The following is a 21,381-nucleotide window of genomic DNA, read 5'->3' as shown; positions in this document are numbered from 1 at the left end:
AATTGTTGACTGTTTCGATACAATTTAGGTCACTTTTTCAGCAAAATAATTCTGCAGCTTAAAAGAAAGAAAACCATTTGACGAAACTCAACCTAATTTGCAATCGATACTATTTAGACAATGAAAATTTAATTTAAATAGAAAATTCAAATTATAGCCATTAGGGACCGAAATGGCATTATAATTGACAAGTAGAGAAAAATTAACAATTTAAATGCATTTTTAAGAGGCATTACATTTTCTATTGCATTTAGCACTTAAATTTCACAAAAGATATTAGCTATTTTGTCTTCCCTTAGTATGTTTTATGCAGATTTTTACATAAAAACTACGTTAAATAAAACTGGCTCTACTTCAACTAAATGCTTGTGTGCTTCTCATATGTAAGCAACAATTTTTCAGTTACCTCAAAACATGAACATTCAACCTACTGTCCTAGTTAGGATAAGAGCTGAAATTTTCAATTAATTTTGATGCCTTAACTTGTAACTCTCCCAGACAGGGACCTTTTTTTTTCTTTCGATATTTTGGCCAAATGTTAGAAAATGCATTAAAAGGGTTAATTTACCATATCTGCTATGCCTATTTTACACCAGAATGGCCTAACAGGGCCATTTTAGTCCATAGTGACAAATAATCAAATTAGCATTTGCAAATTATGTTAGGTTTGATGAAGCAGTTTTCTTAAGATTTAAACACCTCCTAATAATTTAAGAGTAATTTAAAAGAATAATTTAAGTAGCTGGCAAATGGGATTTGATTCATTATTTTGTTTATGGTATAAACCCATTGTGTTAATTTATTTAGATTCTTACAATTGTTTGTGTACTTAGTTTAAGTTTACATAAGTTCAGAAAGTGTTTTATAACTGTTTAGTTTAAAAATTTTGATAAGCAGAAGTAGATGTTTTTTACTCAGCCTGAAATCCTTAATATTTAGAAAATGTTTATGATAGAAAAGGATAGGAAAAAATTACCTGCATTTTCCAACAGAACATAAAGACACAGGATCACCAACAACACACACAAGTGATTGAGCTCTTGTAATGGCAGTGTTGAGTAGTCGAGCATTCGATAAAAAACCATGATCTAAATCGGACTCTGGTTTTGCTTTTGATCCACAAGTTTGACGTGTTCGGACTACACTTAGAAATATGACTCTAAACTGTTTTCCTGGAAAAATAATTTCATCTTAAAAGATATAATCCTAGATAAATATTTTTTCACATACATTCTCTTTTGAATCTGGAAATTCATAAATGTATAACATTAATTTATACATTGGTCTGTGAAATTGATTTAATCAAATGTTTAATGTCTTTGTAAATGTTAAAAATGTCTTTGATGTTTAAACAAAGAAATTAGTCATTAAAACATTTTTTATAACTTACTTGTAAGACAAAAATTAATAAGAAAAATCTAGAAGTGAATGTGAAATTAGAAGTGAATCTTTATTCCATTAAAGAAATGAGTCCTACAATCAGGGTTGGCAAGAGACAGCGGGGTTAGGGTAGTACATTTGGATCATAGATCATAATACCCACATACAAAGTTTTATACCATTCACTCGTACAGTATATTCACCAGAAGGTCATATGCTCCTAAAGTTATTTTATATTCACTTAATACATATAAACGTTAACAAGAAATTTTGAGAATCAAAAAGAATATCACAAGATAAGGTCAGACAATCTGCGACTACTTTTGTTTTATTCAGCTAAAAATCCGCCTCAATCAGGACAATCATTAAAAACAATATTAAAATCCGAAATTAGATTCATAACATTAAAAAACTCCTAGCTATTGTTACTGATATAAATAGAATAAATATATATTAATATATACACTAATAATGATCATAAAGTATAAATAGTACCAAATGTTTTGAAAAAGTTATCAGTCTTAATAATGATGGCATTAATTTTTATTATGTATAATATGAATCATAGTTATAGTAATTATAATGCAAAAATTGTGTATGATTCAAACTGTTAATAAACAGTTATTAAATTAATAAAATGTCCTCAATGACAGAATACAAACTTATTCAGAGTTTTTCAAAGTTTTTGTCAGATCAGTTTTTTGATGTTTTATTTTAAAAATCAGTTTTTGATGTCAAAAACTTAACTCCGCCTTAACCACTTCCCAGTTTTGACCGAACTTCGAACGAGCAACTTTAAGCACTCTTTAAAAATGCTATGCACCATGAATATATATATGTGATGGTAGTAGCCAGGTCAAATGTTCTGGAATGCAGGAAAAACAGGCAGAGGAGTATGACTCGAAAACACTATTTATTAAAACATTTTGAAGAATTAACAGAGCTTTGAATCGCACTTCAAAATCAATGTTTGCGAGTTTTTATCTTAGGGAAAGTAAAAAGTTTGTCCCTATAACAGTGATGAGTTTCACTTACAAACTTTTTTATTCATAACAAAATTTAGTCAGAATAAATTTATTCTGAATGATTATTCATATGCAAAATTTTTGAATAATGATTGATATGTTAGCCCGGAGAAAACTTCTTGAGAAGGCCAAGGCCCACCCTGGGCTGTCGAGCCATTAATGATGATGACACGTGCATAGATGTAAACTAACATACATTGCATGTACTACTTATTATGCATGTACACATAATACGTACACTTGTTCTTACAATGTACTTAACTACGGATTTACTACAACAAAGTATGTAAACACTCAACTTTATTTTACTTATTTATGTAAGCATTAATATACAGTGCTCGTTCGTGTAGATATACACATAAACATACAGCATAGTTAAGTGTGCAATTATGTACAACACATTTATGTTGTCGTGTAGTAACCATTTTTACAATTATTCAGATTCAAAATTACTTGTAATAGTTAGATTATGATTGCTGGTAAAAATAACTGTTTATAATAGTACATATTGGTTGCTTAAAATAAAAGATTTTGGTCATTTGTGATCATATACCAGTAATCGCGTCTTGTTCGCGATTATGATTACAGGGAATCATAATCACTTTTTATCTGAAATCATTACTCATAACTTATAAAAATGACTACAAATAGTTTATTACTATGTACTTTTTATTTGTAGTTGTCACAATCTTAGTCAATTATATTTTTCTGTGCTCATTTCTGTTGAGCAGTGAAATTATTCACTTATTCTCAACTAATGAATAAAGAATAATGACTGATTTATTCTTTATTTAAAATATTTCCGACTAATAAATAAATCTTTATTCATTATTCTGCATGCCCATCTCTGCCCAATAATATATTATGTCTTATGGAAAGAGGAAAATATTAGTAATTACAATTGGTCCATTAAATAGGTCAAGGGTATAATATGGTTTTCACTCTTAGTAAAGGGAAAAACTTAAGTGTTAATTCCTGAATATAAAAATAAAACCAAATGCTGGATGTGAATAATGAAGTGTGTGAAAGCATTAAATTTTGAATAGTAAACTAAGAAGGAGAATTTAGAGAAAAAAATAACATAAAAAGATTATTTAAAGCTGTTTTATGTTACATACATGTTATGGAAAAAAATTACATTTGTAATAGTAAATATTTCTTGAAAAGATATATTCTAAAGGAAATATTTCCTAGATAGATTTTTAAATGAAAATAGGAAGCATGCATTAGAACGTTTAATGCTTTGCCGTTTTGGGAGAAAAAATTATTCTGTTATTAAGGAGTTCGCAGATACTTTGGATTGTATGCAGACAGTTTATAAATGTCTCTCTGATAACAATTTTTCTTATTTAAAGTAACAAATTTATAACTAAAAACTCATCTAATTTAGCTATATCACTTAGCAACCAATTGTTTAATTCATCTATCAACTCTGCAGCAAATATAAATTTAAGAAACTAAAATTTACCTTGAACATTCAGTACTCGTTCTACAGACACACCATGCATCTTCTTTTTTCTTAATTCAGCTCTAATTCTAACAACCTATGATAAATTTCATTATTGTTACGTAGAATTTCAGAGTCATAATTCTAAATAGGAAAATAAAAATCACACAAACCTGGTCATAATAAGGAGTCACAACACCAATACTAGACTCATCTTGAATACCCCATTCAGCAGGCCAGTTGTTTTTAAGTTCACTTACCCGCTCAATAAGTTCATATACCTATAAATTTGGTAAATATTCTAATAAACCAATTTTTCAATATGATAATTTCAATCATGGCAAGTATCAAACAATAGATTTGCATTTTCAATTAATATTCAATCACAAGAATTTTTTTTTAAAAATTTAAACCTATTAACGTGCATGGTATAGTCTTTTTTCAAAGACAAATTAAAAAAAATGTATAAGCTGACAAGTTATTTTTAAATATTTTGTTCTTCTAAACAGCATATATCGGGCATTCTGTTTGTAATGCAGCCTTTTTATTTTCAAGTCATAAACATTTTATTCTTTTAAATTTGTGTTAGCAGCATATATAAAGCATTTTGTTGATGTTCATTTCAGTTGTTGGTTTGTTTCTTCTTTTATTTTCAAGCCACACTTCAAGGTAACTTTTTGTAATGTCAAGCAAAATGTTAAGTCGGTTATTGATTTGTATTTAGAATCAATAACAGACCTTAATGAATCAATAACTTTAATGAATATTTTTTCCCTTTAGAATAGAACATTGTCTTAGATGTTTCTAAGCACCATGTATTGCTTCCTTCCCGAATTTTTAAGATTTTAGTTTTTCATTAGGTAAGATTTCTTTTAAATGAATTAATTGTCCATTTGATTTCATAACATTGATATTATAAAATATATTTAAAAATTTTGATCAAGGCATAAATAGATTAATAAAATAGCAATAAAAAGATCAATTGAACAATGAACATAATTAGAAAAAATTTAAATTTGGAAAATAGCTGATTCATTAAACCTAAAATTAGTAATGAAAATACAATTCTGTATAAAATAGTGTTTTTGTACAATTGTTACTATAATAAAAAATTAATTTTAGTATTTGATGTTTTAATTGTTTTTATTAAAATACAGCAAAACTACTGTTCCTAATAATAAAACTCAACAGTGCTAGGCTAAAATTTTTATCATTAACATAATAATCGAAAATAGAGTCTTAAATTTGAACATAGATTAAAATTATGATATAGTTTGCTGTTTAAATACATTTAACATGTTCAAAGATTTAACTCTTTAATTTTAGATCTCAAAAAATCTTAGTATAGATTGGAAGATCTAACAAGTCAACAGTCCCAAGCAAAACTTTTAGAATTCAATTGAAATTTTACAGGCATTAGAACTGATAAAAAATGCACAGCTTCTTGAAGATTAGCTGATAAATTACAAAAAGTTTATAAAAATAAAAAAGGACATTTTTAAAACAAAATGAAACCTTGGCTAACAAATTTTTTTTTTCTGAAGTCAAATAATTTAAATTTTTGTTGAGATTTTAAATTTACTGGAAAGGGATTTTTGCATTTAAAAATATTTGAAATTGAATTTGAGCACATACTTTGCGTTTAATTGTGTATTCGTACAATTTTTAAACATAGAGTTTTCGTTTAAATTAGCAAGAGAATATTTGTACAACTTTTAGCGCATAAGTAATGAAAATGCTATTTATGTTGAAAAGTGTTGTTAATGAAATTAATAAATTATTAAAATTAAATTTGTTAAAAATCTTTTAGAACATCATTGACTTTAAAATAATAATATCACAACACATTATTATTTTAAACATTGTGTGGATGTTGAATAATGAATGAATTTTTGATTAAAAAAAAACTGATTTTACAGAAGCTAAATTAAGTTTAAGGTAATTAATATATTAATGAAACATGAATCTATTTGCAAAGTGTTTGCGTTAATTGAGGATGAAAGGGAGTTTGATGATTTGAATTTTGGCAATGCCAAGGAAATTTATGAAATACTTGTTGGTGGGGAATGTGAAACTGATTTCCTTTAAAACAAGAAATTGTTGAACAATGGCATAGCAGTAAAAAAACATAAATAAATAACCATCACACAATACAGGCTATTCAAAACATAGATTTCTGTAAAGTTTTTGTTAGCCGCATTTGTAGGAAAAATAAATTAACATTTCTGAGAATAAAATGCACATATAACATGAAATTTTAAAAAGTTTGAGTAAGGCAGTGCAAGTTACAACGATACAGACATGTAAATTTGGGCTTGTGAAAAAGTGATCACTCCACAAATATCATTTAAATCTTCAGAAAAATGACTCAAAAATTTTTAAAAAAAATATGGAATTGTTAATAGGAGAATTATTAAAAGTCTCTAAAATAAAAAAACATTTTCTAAGAGGAAAATGTAGTTTATCTTCAATGATGTTAATGATGTAAATGTTAATAAGATTTGACGATAGTATATGCCTAACACTGAATAACCGTCATTTAAAAAGGAAATTCATTCAGGGAAAATACTTGATTTGTTGGGCTATGAACAGATTGAAAATAATAAATCAGTTCAGTTAAATCAAGTTGCATAATTCAGCTATGCTACGACTCATTCTTACACTATAATGCCAGCAAATATACATAAATTCTTCAAATATACATTGTAAATTTAGCATTAATGTGCTAAAACTCAATGCTTTCTTTTTTTTTAAAGTTTTCAAACATTGACAACTGTATGATTTTGGTGACCAAATGTTTATTATTTTACACCCCACCTAATGCAATGTAGCAACGAATTTTTTAGATTTGTTTTATTTATTTGCTCTTCTAATATCTGTATACACTTTTAACTTTTTCTAATGCCTAACACTAAAAAGCTTAAAAATATTTTCACTTCAAACTAGCTTTATTAATATAGAACAAAGTCCTATATCTGGAGTGTTTTTCTGGAAAGGTCTGTGTTTTCAGACGTTTTTAAACAATCAAAATGAATCTTTTTAATTTTTCTAATTATAAATTTTCCCTTTTTTTAAAAACATCTGTTGATCTGTTATTGGAAATCTTTCACGGTCTGTCGCAAAATCTCATTATACCAGAAGGAAAAAATATTATTTCCTATTCTGTTTTTAGCAAAGTTAACATTTATGCGGCTTTAATGCACACACTTGAAGACAAGAACAGTTAAAGAAAAATATACTTCAAGAGGTATAAATTATGGAAATTCAAGAAGCTGAAAATTTATGCTTGAACGAAACACCACTATACAGGCTTTGTTTTGATATAAAGGTTTTCATTGAACAAAAGGTTTTCATCTATTCAATCCTGTTTCTAGTTTCATATTCTTTTTATAACATAGGAATGATTTGTTTTTAGGATTAGAAGCTTGTTTTTATCTGTTAATGTTATTTTTATCTGAATATTCGCGCTGCTCTTTCTGCCTTGGCTGTCTGTTTGAGATGGCCTCTTTATTGAAAAAATAAGCAGTATTTGTCTGCCAATATTTAGTTAAGATATTTAGCAAACAAGAAGGCAGAGGAGTGTTTTGGTGGAAGCTTTTGAAGCAGGGGCAGACAGATAGACTAGGAAAGAGATTGAGAGGGAGATTGTAAGAGGAGAAAGTGGGCACACAAATGAAGATAAGAGTTTTATTTCTTTTTAAAGTACAGCAAAATATTTATAACTGTAACATTTAGTGATCACTCTAAAATTACCTAATATATTAATTGTATTTGTTTGCTTAACTTGATATCTATGATAGTATTATCTGAGTATCTGTGCGTTCATGAAAGAAAAAGTTAACTGCTTCTTCAACTTTATATATATATAACAAAATAAATACAAAAAAACATGAAGAAAATTAAGAAAAACAATAAGTTTCATTTATTGCGCATAAGCTGCAAGTAAACAGAACTCATTAGATAAGTTGAAATAGTATTGATAAGTATTTCAACGTTTGTATATATATATATATTTATAAGTGACATTTTATAATACTAAACATTGATGTTAATTAGAATTCATTTATTATTATTTTTTTTATATTACATATTTAGTATACGTTTATCTTAACATATTATCCAGAAAAATCTATTTTCTAAACTTGCACAGCCCCAAAAATTTTGGAAATAGAACTTTCCACTATATTACCATTTTTAAGGACAAATAAAATACATTTTTATCCAAATCAATAAAGCTATAATTTTTTACTTAATATACTTCAACCAAAATATGTTAAAGCTAAAAAAGCATTCTTTAAAAAATTATTATAACATGAATTATTTTTTAAATAAATAGTACCTCTGCGTTATTATGAAATGCAGTACTGTTACAATCTTGAACATCTTCTCCTCTAGCAGTAAAAAAAGTCAAAGGATAAAACTTCTCATGCCTTGGCTGCTGACCACTAGCCTGCAGATGGTTATTATAAAAAAGCTCAGATGTATACTGTACTATTGCCTCATGAGATCTGTAATTTTCACAAAGAAGCACTTTACATGGAAATTGTTCAGGATACAAGTCATATAGCCTCTCTAAGAGTGACATGTGAAGATTGCGCTCTTGCGCAAAAGGTGAATACACTTCAGGGCAAAGCTAAAATTGGAAAGAAAATTACAACTGAGAAAAAATCACATTAAATTTTTAAATTATTTGTGGAACAACCAGTATTTTTTGTTATGATTTCAGAAATTTTATTTTTAGACTTTAATTTGAATAACATGGTTATGTAATAATAAAAATGTTACATTTACAATTGAGAAAAATATTTTGCCTTAAAAAGAAAGAAAAAATTAATTTCTTATGAAAGATCATATTTGGATCATAAGTTTAATTTTCAAAGTTGAAACTCTAAAATATAAAAAATACATAGTGTCATAAAAGTACTTACATCTAAACTTTAAAGCAGTAAATCTTTATTTTGAAAGCAGTTTTAGGTACAGTTCAGTTTAATAAGTAAGGAAAATTGAAAACTGTTTTTTATTACTTTAGTTTTTTTTTTTTTAAATAAAAAAGAAAGCTCATATATCTGAAGATATATACATATTTTTTAAAAAGAATGTTAACCAATTTAAGATTGCAATATAGGTCACAATTAATAAACAAATTTGTGAAACACTTTGCGCGAAGGGTTCACAGCCCAACGGCAGCATCCGAACAAGATAAATTTATTGAGAATACTTTGGAGCTTGTTTAACCAATTTAATATATCAAGAATTCTTTCTTCATTGTTAATTATACTTCAAAGATAAATAAAACTGTTAACCTCTTCTAATGTGATATTTTCTAAGAACATGCAATTTTATTGGTTTGGATTAATTTACAAAATTTTAGTTTTATTTTGATTGTTAATAGACACCATTTTTGTTGTCAACGTTTAAAAAGTTTGTTTGCAAATCTTGAAGGGTTTGTTTGCAGTAAACATTAGTCAACAGCGATATCAAGATAAGAAAAATATGCAGCAAGGGTTCACTTTATATCACTTTTTGTTCTGATACACTATACATAATTCTGCCCATAGCAAGCAAAAAGATTGTTGGCAAAAACTCTGTCTAACACCTAAATCAACCTTGAAGGAATCTGGTTGCTAACTGGCATGGATTACTTATATATGGCAATTTTTATAGATATTTCTGATGTTTAGGAATTCCATAGTACTTCAACAGCTTTCAGTGTAAACTATCGAAAACTTTTTCAAAATCTATGAAATTTAAGTACATTGTTGATAGCCATTCAATAGATTTTTCCACAAAATGTTGCAATGTGATCAACACAAGTTCTAAAACCTGGCTTGAAAGATTTTGTCAAGCGCATTTTTCATTCTTTCAAGTACTATTTTAGTAAACATTTTGCTGCATAATTCAAAATGTTTAAAAGATATTCAAAATTTGTTTGATGTTTAAATTACAACATATGTTTTAAAAATAACATTTGTGCGGTATACTCAGAAATTAAATTTATTTAATAGTTTGCATCTAAATGACAAATGAAAAGCAAATTATTTTGAAATTTTTTTTCTTTTAATAACACATTTCAGACTTGTTAAAATTTAATCTTATGTTTAATTGATATTATCAGGCATAGTCCACTTATTATTACACAGAGCAATGAGTATTACTATTACACATAACTTTGCTACAAATTTATTTAAATACAACAAATCTTATAGTAGATTATGTATCAAATTTTACTTATCACTTGTTTGAAGAAAAATGCAAGCTTAACTTCCAGAAAGTTTTTTTTTTCTTCGAATTTAATGAAAATTTGCATAATGTAAACTTTATGCTAATTATTTAAAATTGATAGATATTATTAAAATGTTTCAACCCATTGCAATTTGAAAAATTTCTCAAAAATTTAAACTCCCGTAATAAGTCTACTGCAAACCTAATACCAAAAAAGGACAGTTCAAAAAGGGTTAGCGAATATAATTTTAAATAAGAGATCTCATACTCATGGTAAGCACAAAAGTCTTAACTGAAGGTGAGCTTAAAATGAGAAATCTAGACAAGAATAATTACTTAATAAACTTAAAAACAAAAAGATTTTTCAAACGACACATAACGAAAAAATTAGTTATAGACTGAACACATTATAAAGTACCATTTTAGAAGCAGTTTAATTTTTAAAAAAAAAAGAACAACAAGCACAACCTTTTACGCTCAATAGAACAGAATAAGAAATTTATACAACTTTCAAAGGATTGATTGCCTAAAACAATTCAATATCAACCTGCATATGATCTCCAGCAAGGACAATTCTGGTATCTTCATCAGCCAGTGACAAAGGCATTATAGCTTCACATTCCATTGCTTGAGCGGCTTCATCAATAAGTATGTGAGTAAAGAACCCTAAATAAAGAAGATTTACTAGTCATAAATAAAGAATTTAAATTTGCAAAACATTCTTTTCACAATCTTTTACTTCTGTTAGTTCAGATATTTTTAGATTTAAAAAAAAAATGTATTAATACAAGGAAATATTTAGCTTTTAAAAATCTGTGGGAGGCTAAAAATAAATTTGAAGTAATAAAAACTCAGGCCATGTGAGCAGAGTTAAAAAAGTAATTAAAAGTATAAAGTAATTAAAGTTAGTTTTGAAAATGTATGAGCCGGTCACTGCATAAATTGCCTAACTCCATAATATTTTAAGTATAAAAATCAATGACAGAACCTAATACTTTGACACCTTAAATCAAAATTTTTTGAAAAGTGCAGTTTATAAATTGCGCAGTGAGCAACTCTTCTCATGAACACAAATCTAGTCCACAAAAATATAAAAAGTACAGTAAAAATCAGAAATATGATTGCTGGAAGAAATTATTTGAAATTCTTTTTTTTTTTATTATGTAGTTTTCTCTTTTTCTTTTAGTATTTATGTTTTACAGTATATAGAAAATAAAAGACTGCCAAGTTTATGCACAAAAGTACCATTTATAAAATTCAATGGGGGAAAGAAAAAAATTTTTTTCCCCATCAACATATAAAAGAATATAGATTTTGAAAAAAATTACATATCCCTCTTTTACGCTCTTTGCGATTGTCATCGCATTAAAAAAATTAATAACTGTAAAATCTAAGGTAATAACTGAAAAAGAGAGGAGGATAAAACTATGTGTAATTATGATGGAATTACACGATTCAGGTGTGTCAAATAGAGATCAATTAAATGTACTTTTTGAGATTTATTTAATGTACCCTTAAAAGATTTTTCTTAAAATATTTCTTACATGAAGATTTTCTTTTAACACTTTTAATAGAAATATAACCTTAAAGTCTTTTTAAAGATTTGAAACATTAATATTCGCAAGATATATGCCTTGATTTTTCAATCGTTGTTCTCCTTTTTCAAAATACTACCAACGGAAAAAATTTAAGAAATGAATTTAATTTTTATTTACTTTTCTTCTTTTCATTTAAATGTTAAATTACAAAACTAAAGACTTTATAAAAATAAAATAAAAAAGAATAAAAAGAAAATAATACATTGAAAAATTTAAACACAATGACATAAATGGATCAAAGTTAAAGATAATTTTAAAACACACAGAGCCAAGCTACCTTTTTCTAGGCCAAGCTGTACTAGGTATCTTGCAGTTTTTAAAGTAGTGACAATAATTCTATGAGCTTTAACATCATCAGCGGTTGGCATGACAAAATGCTTTTCATTGTTATCACAGTTGATTAAACAGTACTGTTGAACTGTCGGATGTACAGTCGCTACCCAGCGATGGCGGTAATATATACGCAAGGGTGTAGCTTCAATTCTACCCTCAGCAACTTGTGGATGTAAATATTCTCTTATGTAAATATCAGCGGCACTACAACAACAATATTTTTTCAGAAACTTATATGAATTTCAGCTAAATAAAGATTAGAAGTGCAAGGATACTAAATTTATAAGAACTGCACAAGTTATAATTATTTACTGAGTATATGCCTAGTTTAGATTTGAAAGGTTTACCCTGATTTTAAAAAAATTTGAGTAAGCTATTACATTTTTTTCAAAATTTTAACAGATAGTTGCAAAAAACAGATAAAATGATTATGAACAACTTTAAAATTGATGACATCTTTTTAATTCAAATCAGTGATATAATGAACATTCTAAAATACTCTTCATTCAAATGATACACAAGTATAAAGATTGACTAGTACTTTGATCTAGACATTTAGGATTGAAAATAACTGAACAAAGTGCACACACTCCATATTTATTCATAATGGCATTCATAATTATTGTTTGGACAACAAAGTGCAATAATAAATTTTCCATGTACCTTCTAAATTAGTTTTTTTCTTTTAAAAATAAAAATTGATGGAAAGGACTTAGTCTTTTTAGTATATATTTTTTTATAATTGTTATGTCTTCATTTGCATAACATCTCTAAAAGACTTTAAAAAGTTTTTTCATAATTGAAGTTGAATCAAGAGATTCCCCACAAATGTAATATTGTCACATATAAAATAACTTCAAATATGAAAGAATTTAAGAGAATAATATTTTATCAATTTATTAAGATATACCTCAATTATATTAGGTAATTCAATAGTGCATCGTTTGGTATGAATAAGAACAAACCATTCTTTAACAGACAGTTGTTTGTCAGGAAGATTCATGGAAGTAAAAGCTCCAGAATCTTGTGATCAGCAATGCACATCAGTCAATTTTAGCTGTCAGACAAGTAGGCAACTATTGATCTGAATCAGGATAAGCTCCGATCAGCCATCAAGGATAGAATCCCAGTGAATAAGAAAGCAAATTTAGGTAGCTTTTACTTGTACTCTGAACTTTTGCAGTTATTTTTCCATTATTTGCGTCTTTTTAAAACATTTAAAAGGTGCATTATGTAAACAAGTACTTGCAATTAATATTATGCATTTAATTTATACACATTTATTCTCATAGAATATCAAAGCATCTTCAGCATATATTCATTTCCAACAATAAGTAGATATTTCTTATAAACACGGGTTTTCTTTCTATTAGATTCATATCTTAAATACAGCACAATAAAATCAAATACTGTTCTTCCACATTGTAATAACTTAAAGCCAATTAAAAATTTTAAATTATTAATAAAAAATTACAATCATTAATTTCAATGAATTGAACAATGTAAATAATAAAGCTTTTATGAAAGTATAATGTAGTAGTCTTCATTTTTACATTACATATCATTAAATCACACAAATATAATAACTAAAAAGAATTCCATAAAAATATAAGCATTTTTTTCCTGATGAGAAAAATGATGATTAACATTCTTTATAAATTCATTAATAGATGCCAAGAAACTTTTTTAAAAGAAGCATTTAAATTGAGAACTGCAGACCAATTTTTGCCCTTGAATGAATTCTATGCGACTGTTAAATGACTATTTAAAATCAAATAACTGAAAGGCAGTTGGAACATTTTCATCTCTCAATTTCAAAAGAATAGCAAGTTTTAAAAACAGAAATCAGAAAACCCTTCTATAGTCCATTTTAATCCAGAGAAAGCAACAACAAAAATTAAGTGCAAATGACTTACTTTCATGGACTAATTTTTTAGAATATAATTACATACTATTGTTTATATTTAACAGTGTGGTTCTTTGTAATATATTGCACAATTCAATACATAGCTCTTTTTTTCTATCCTCAGACAAACAACATAAAATGAGGGGGTACTGTGCTTGTAAAATTAGAATGTTATTAAAAGCCCCAAATATATTGCAAAAAATAGAAGAGTTGTCCAAATAAAAAGTGCACAGCATCAGAACAGGCTGTAAAGGGTGAGTTTGTGTAGGCTATAAAGATTAAGTGATAGGGTCAGAAATACAATAGTATAGCAGTGATAGCATCATTATTCAAGGCTAAGAATAGTAAGTGCATAGCTGGTTAACTACCCTGTTATTTCCAGAGGATCTATATAAATTTAAGTGTACACTGGACACTCTGCAAGGATATCAATTTCATTTAGAAGAAAAATCTAACAGTTAATCTTTCTTATCCATAACATCATGTCTATCATCGATAACATCATATTCCCACTTTCACTTGGCACACTTTGTGGTTGTGTATACTACTGATGTCACATCAACTGCACAGCTAGAACTTGGAGAGTAAGGTCATCTATCTAGCTACAGTGAGTGTGAAAAATGTTTTTCTCTGCATATGCAGTTAATTTTTTTTTTGTTCCTCTGATGCTAGGCCTAGCTACTGATAGGAGTCTTGCGCATTTAGTTAATTCATGATTCTGATCATTGCAAGTAATTTCCCTTTAAACATCAGCCCATCAAGCCTAAGTTAAAAAAAAAAAACATCTACACCTGAAAGGATTATTCAGTAGAATAACCAATTTTAAATTGATCCAATAAATCATTACATCATTTTTAATGAAACATTTGAAAATGCAGTTCTTCGACTGCGCATTGAGATAGAAATGGTTGTTAACAGCAAGTTGAAGGATCATGTCCTTAAACAAATAGTTCTGTAGTAATTTGAACTCTCTGGAATAAAGCTGAAATGCAATAAGAGCAGAGACTCACTGAATTTTTTTAAATTCAACATAATAAGCTGTTATCTTCTGTGGATCCCAGAGGTCCTTTGTTTAAGCAAGTTTCCAGGTTCGACAATAGCCGACAAATTTTAAATCTACTAGAAAAAGCACAGCAATTTACAAAAGTTTAGCAGAAACAATGTAGAATGACTTATATGGGGTGATGAGAGTCTAAAAATTTACTTAAGGGTCTGATGGCAGCAATTCGTCTGGTGACAAACTTTTCCTCTTGTAATAACATTCTTTGAAAGGCAAATTCCATATTGGTGTACACCTTTCATGAAGTCTTTTACACCCATTGTTTGATAGTTCTTTGTCCTAAATAGTACAGTAGAGAACCGATTATCCGGAACGATCGGGACCATCAATATTCCGGATAACTGATTTTTCCGGTTTTCTGAATCGCTACAAAAAGCCGTTTTTTTTATAGAAGAAAAAAAGAAGAAAAAGCGATGAAGTAATACACTAATGATTATTTCCAAAATGATAGTAAGGTAAACATCTTTCAAAAAAGAGCGAAAAATCCTAAAATCTTATGAGGAAAAAAAAAACTTTTTTTTTTTAAAAAAACCGTTCCGGTTTTCTGATTTCCGGATAACGGGTTCTGTACTGTATTTGTCATTAACAGAAAACATGTGATGATACATGTCTGAATTTCACTCATCTTATGCTGCAACTGAAGATATTACTACTCTGTATTTTTCTGTTTTGAATGTATCCACCTTATCACAACTTTAACCAACTTACATGAAAACACTTGAAATGAATAATCAGATTTAAATGATATTTTGTCTCTTCCTACCTTAACTCATAAAACTGAAAGCTGGATTTGTTATCGCTCCTCTATTTCTGATGCTATCACTCAGTCCCCTTTTAATTTGAGCAAACTTTTTATAGCAAACATTTTCTTAAAATTTCAAGACAAACAATAAAAAAAAAATGTAAGATTTACTTAAAAATATGACTTTTGATAGATAATAGAAGTTAACCTACCTATTTGAATGAGTGCAAACTAATATTCTAGAGTTAGGATCATCTAAAATAATTTTTACTGCTTGTGCTAAGGTATATGTCTTTCCTGTTCCGAACGGCCCAATAATCAAAACAGGTGGTAATTTGGCACAGAGAGGAGTAGTAATTGCTAAAACAGCTTCTCTTTGTTTTGGATTGAGCTTAGGTTCAAATGATTTAAGTTTCCTAAAAAATACATAACTTTAAAGAAATACAAATGATAAGTAAATTTATAACTAAGATATGGTAATAGCAGCAGTAAATAGATAAATACAAGCTTGATAAGAGGCATGTTGTAGCTAATCATGTGAATAATTTTGTATTTGTGCTGTTTTAAAACAATTTAAGTGACTAATAATTTATTTAAAAACAAAAATAGGCTGAGAAGAGAGTTTTTTTTCATTTCTGTCTTTCTTAGTTTTGACAATATATTTTTTGTCTAAAGAAATTTAGCTTTAAAGTAGGATTATTCCTTACATAATTCACAGCATTAAGACTTTTTCCTCGAAAGAAACAAAAAAATTCACGGAATGGTTATGAAAGTTGCAAGATTCTTTGTTTCAAGATTTTTATGCATTTCTTGGCTTTATAACTTAAAACGTATTGTCAGCGAAAAAGTTATGAGAAATAATGACTTTTTAATAATCAAAATAAAATAACAAATAAAATACAATTTAGCAACCACACAACAGTTTCACAAACTTAATGCAAATGATTAGCGCAAGAGAAGAGGCAACATTTAAAGTAAATTGATTTTCTCCATGATCTTAAGGTTATAGAATAAAAAGCCAATTTATATTTGTTGGGAAAAGGATTAAATGAAATACCTAATTTAGATTTTATTTGTATGAAATAAGTTATGCTTATTTTTGCATAACAGAAGATACATTTGCGAGAACATAGAAATTTTCTGCGAGGATAAAGAAGGATATTTAAAAGTAAAAATTCTTAATACATTTATAGTTTCTAACAATTATCAAAATATTTGCAGTAACAAAATAAAGTTTATAAAATTTAGTTTATCAAAATAGGTATATTTATTTAGGTGTCTCACAAATATAATATATCTATATAAATATATTATCAAACTATAATTTTAAGGCTTATATAAAAATCTCAGTTGTTTTATTTGACTTGGTTAATTGAAATAATAGACATTTAAATTCTTCAAACTTTTTTATTCTTTGTCCCGTAGCATTCAGCATTGACTAATCCCATTATTATCTCTTTTGCTTAGTTAAGAAAAATTAAATGCATAATGCATATATCTTAATTAAAATACTAAAAATAGGACTTCTCATGAATACAATAAAAAAAGTATAACAGTTGTTAAATATTACTGATTTAAAGGTTTGTTTTTCCATAATTGTGGAACCTCCGATATATCTGGAAATACAATTGATGTTGGGTGCAATCTATCAACAGCAAAATGCATTTCACACACTGGTAGACGGTTTAGTTGAAATTGCACCTATAATTGTTAACATAAGTTATGGCTTAGTAATAGATTTATGACATCTGCAATGACATCTATACAAAAAACACACAAATGTTTACCTCAGCCAAAAACTCTCGATCAGGACCTAGTTTTAACTCCTCACAACACTTCTTAGACAATCTCATATAAATAACTGTTTTTCCTTTATCTTCAATTACTGCTTCATAAACCTTAAAACAGAAAAATATTAATCCGAAATAAGTATGTGTATATACAAATTTATTTTCTAAATAAAAATGCATTAGAAAAATGAATATTCTTAATTACATTAAAAATAAATAAAATGAAAAATTTTGGTACATAGAAATATATATAACATTTGGTAACAGCCATTCTCCAGCACAACAGCAGGCCTTGCAGTTTATTCCCTCTCATCTCAAATATAGAAAGAAAAAAAAAACTGGAAAAAAATTGTTAGTAGAAAAAACTAAGTAAAAATCACATTTTTTTAAAAATCAGATACCCAAAAAACACCAGTGCATCCATCTGTACGCCAACGTTCATTCTTATTTAATATCATTTTTGCAATGGAGTAGATAGAGAAATGTTTTAACTTTAAGCAATTATATTTATTTGCTGTTCCTATAATATTAAACCCTACATTTTGGTTATTGTTTTATTTATTTGCAAAGTACTTGCAATGGTACAGAAATGAATGGCATTTGAAGAAACTTTAATTAGGTACTTATCATAACTCCATAAAATACTATTAATTTAATTTTTCCATAATAACTATTAATAATTTTTTTTTTATGGAAAGTAAAAAGATTTCATTTTAATATTATCATCTACAAATTCATCCTTTTTATAAAGTTTTTTCTCTTTTTCTTTTTGATCTTAGCATAAACATATGTATCTTCTCTTTTTGGAAAAACTTTATAGGGAACAACATAGAAATAGCTCATAAAAAAAAATTTTTTTTTAATGAATTTTTCATTAAAAAACTTATTTTATTTTTTGTATATAATTGTACATATTTTAATCTTCATTTTATGATGTTACAAATAAAGACTTAAAAAACTAAAGATTACACAATATAATGGTTATAATTTATTGTTTAAATTATCCATAACTTGCTGCACTCAAAAGTAGAAAAAAAATTAATCCTAATTTGAACTATATAAATGTAGTTTTTGTTGCATGAAGGATTTTTTTTTTAAAAAAAATCTTTTAAAAAAGGGCATGCTTTGAAATTTTTTTAAAAATAAAAATGACAAAATCAGTTACATTTTTGTACATTATTCAAAACTAGTTGACCAAATTTAAAAATCCCTATGTGCAACGAAAACTATATTTATTGTGAACATTGTATCAAAATTCCAAGTAAATCTGTTGAAAATTGAACTAGTTAGAGATATAACAAGAACGAGAAACAGTTTTGAGTAAATTGCATTGAATGTTTTGTGATTAAATACATAAAATTTTGCAGGTAATTATAATACCAGGTCTGTAAGATGCCTCTTCTCCATCATATTCAGTAGTCCATAGCGCTAGTCTAGCCCTTTACCTTGTTAATCTACCATCATGAGATGCATAATATGTTTTTAGATTAGCAGCCAAAATTTGACGGTCATCATCATTTTGGGCAAATTCTTTTGCTGCTGGGCCTATATTTGTTTTTAATTGTTCCAAAACTGCCAATAACCCTTGGCAACTTTCATTAACAAGTCAATTTCAATAAGTTGCAATATATCGAAAATACCATTAATTCTTTTCTTGTGTGCATAATTTAAACAAATAATTTCAATAAATAATTTCAATAAAATAGTACAAATAATATTTTACTAAAATAATTTGATAGGAGTAAACGCATCCATTAATCAACAGAGAGAACAAGTTCACTTATTCTTACACATCATAGTGTTCCCCTGCAACTCAAGTGACATATTATGCTGTTAATTCTTACATTTTTATGAAATTCAGTTTAATATTTTGGTACAATAATCTTAAAAGGGTAAAGTATCAAACACTACGATAAATTCCCCCCCCCCACTTATTAAAAATTTTAGTTTGTTGTTGTCCCTTCTTAAGTATGATTGTATAAAATTTAAACTAAACTTAAAAACAAAGTTTCAGTTTATAATTTTATTATATTTAATCTACACAAATTGTTCTACATATGTTAGATTTATCTTAATTTTTATACTACAGTACAGAACCCGTTATCCGGAAATCAGAAAACCGGAAAACCAAAAAACCGGAACGAAATTCGATAAATTTTCCCGCCATTTTTAAAAAAAAATTTTTTTTTCTTCATAAGATTTTAGGATTTTTCTTTCTTTTTTGAAGGATGTTCACCTTACCATCATTTTGGAAATAATCATAAGTATATTACTTCATCGATTTTCTTTCTTTTTAAGATTATTTCCAAAAAAAGATATTTTTATTTGGGTTTAACAATAAAAAAACGGCTTTTTGTAGCGATTCAGAAAACCGGAAAAATCAGTTATCCGGAATAGCGATGGTCCCGATCGTTCCGGATAATCGGTTCCCTACTGTAATTAAAAATTAAGCTTAATCGCCTGTCACCATTCTGACTGTGTTAGAGTAGCAAATAAATTTGAATTTATGAAGATAGTGCTGTAAAAATATTTTACGAATATATCAAAGGGTTTGACTGAAACATTTTCAAATTAAATGAGAGAAAAAAAAGAATTTTACAATACTAATTATGTAATTATTGTAATCTCTAATCTATAAACATCAAACTCAGTTCTAATTAGGACAAACAGTTGTTTCTAAAAACAGCCATGACAAGATGGTAAATTTTAAAATAGAAAAAAATAGTGAACTAACTTTTAAAAATAAAAAATAAATACAAATCTTTATGCCTGAAAAGTAAATTTTTATACGAAAATCAGTCAGCAAAATTTGGTTAAAAATAAAAAGCATCAATTAATATACTGAAATCTTATGGTTGCTTTTTAGCAATTATTTTTTAATAATTTAAATTTAAAACAAAGTTTATTCAAAATAAGTTTTTTATTTACTTATTTTTTTTACTTATTCAATTTTTAAAATAAAATTACTAAATTCTTTTAGAAAAAATATTTTACTAAAGGTGAATATTTAACAAACAAAAGTAATTTCTTCAAAAAAAAACAAAACAAAAAAAATTGAAAATTTATAGAAAGACTGAAAATTTTCACTCCTGAATGCAAAAAAGTATTTGCTTCTGTTTCGCTGTTTTGAATAAACATAGAAAAATAATCCTTTATAAATGCTTCCCAAGACAGATAAAAGGTTAAAAAACATATTTTAATGCTTACTTTCCTCTGTTCCTCTCCTTTTGTTTTAACAGATGCTAGAAGGACTGTACTACAGTTACTAAGAATTAATCTTCCTGATGCAGAGTCTTCAGATAAAACAGATGTCAAGGTCATATGTGCAAAAAGCTCTCCATTATGAGCATATTTTGCAGTCACTGCAGAATTTGGAGTTAGAAGATAGCAACTTGATAGATTTAAAGTTGCTTGAATGTTATACCTTGCAAAGAGATTAAAAATGTTAGGAATATTTTTGCAAAAGCTTTGAAAATAACTTTTCAATATTTAGAGCCAAAAGATTAATGAAAATAAAATAATGAAAGAGTCAATGTTTAAGAAAGAGAACCAATTTTTAAAGAATGTATTTTTATGCCAATAAGTTTAAACTATGCTTTGTGTTGTAATAGTTTCAGTCATGGAGTTGTGTACTATTTTATTAATTAAGAGGACAAAAATATCAAAGTGCAGAAGAAAGGAATAGCACAAACATTCTTTTAACATAGATATATATATACCTGTTTTTGACTGTTTATAGACATACACCGAAGAGCCATTACATTATGACCACCCTGTTAATAACGTGTAGGACCATCTTTAGCCCTCAAAATTGCTAGCACCTGCCATGGCATTGATTCCACAAGGTGCTGATAGGTAGTCTGAGGAATCTGGTACCA

At 27.2% G+C, this 21,381-nt stretch overlaps 1 protein-coding gene across 3 annotated transcripts in view; it reads right to left on the bottom strand.

Moving 5' to 3' along the window:
* The window catches only part of LOC107447063 (Helicase with zinc finger), a 38,972-nt gene that overhangs the window by 2,752 nt on the left and 14,839 nt on the right, over positions 1-21,381 (bottom strand). For all 3 annotated transcript variants that reach the window (XM_016061874.3, XM_016061873.3, XM_071183571.1), the window contains exons 6-15: positions 20,711-20,927; positions 17,501-17,611; positions 17,284-17,414; positions 15,926-16,129; positions 11,950-12,209; positions 10,622-10,740; positions 8,192-8,485; positions 4,026-4,133; positions 3,874-3,949; positions 977-1,172 (exon numbers count right to left, since the gene is read on the bottom strand). In XM_016061874.3, coding sequence (XP_015917360.2) covers positions 977-1,172; positions 3,874-3,949; positions 4,026-4,133; positions 8,192-8,485; positions 10,622-10,740; positions 11,950-12,209; positions 15,926-16,129; positions 17,284-17,414; positions 17,501-17,611; positions 20,711-20,927 — 1,716 coding nt within the window. The remainder of the gene's footprint in view (positions 1-976; positions 1,173-3,873; positions 3,950-4,025; positions 4,134-8,191; positions 8,486-10,621; positions 10,741-11,949; positions 12,210-15,925; positions 16,130-17,283; positions 17,415-17,500; positions 17,612-20,710; positions 20,928-21,381) is intronic.

The sequence above is a fragment of the Parasteatoda tepidariorum genome, chromosome 7 (assembly GCF_043381705.1).
Source record: "Parasteatoda tepidariorum isolate YZ-2023 chromosome 7, CAS_Ptep_4.0, whole genome shotgun sequence".
NCBI lineage: Eukaryota > Metazoa > Arthropoda > Arachnida > Araneae > Theridiidae > Parasteatoda > Parasteatoda tepidariorum.
This window is presented reverse-complemented; position numbering and strand designations above follow the sequence as displayed.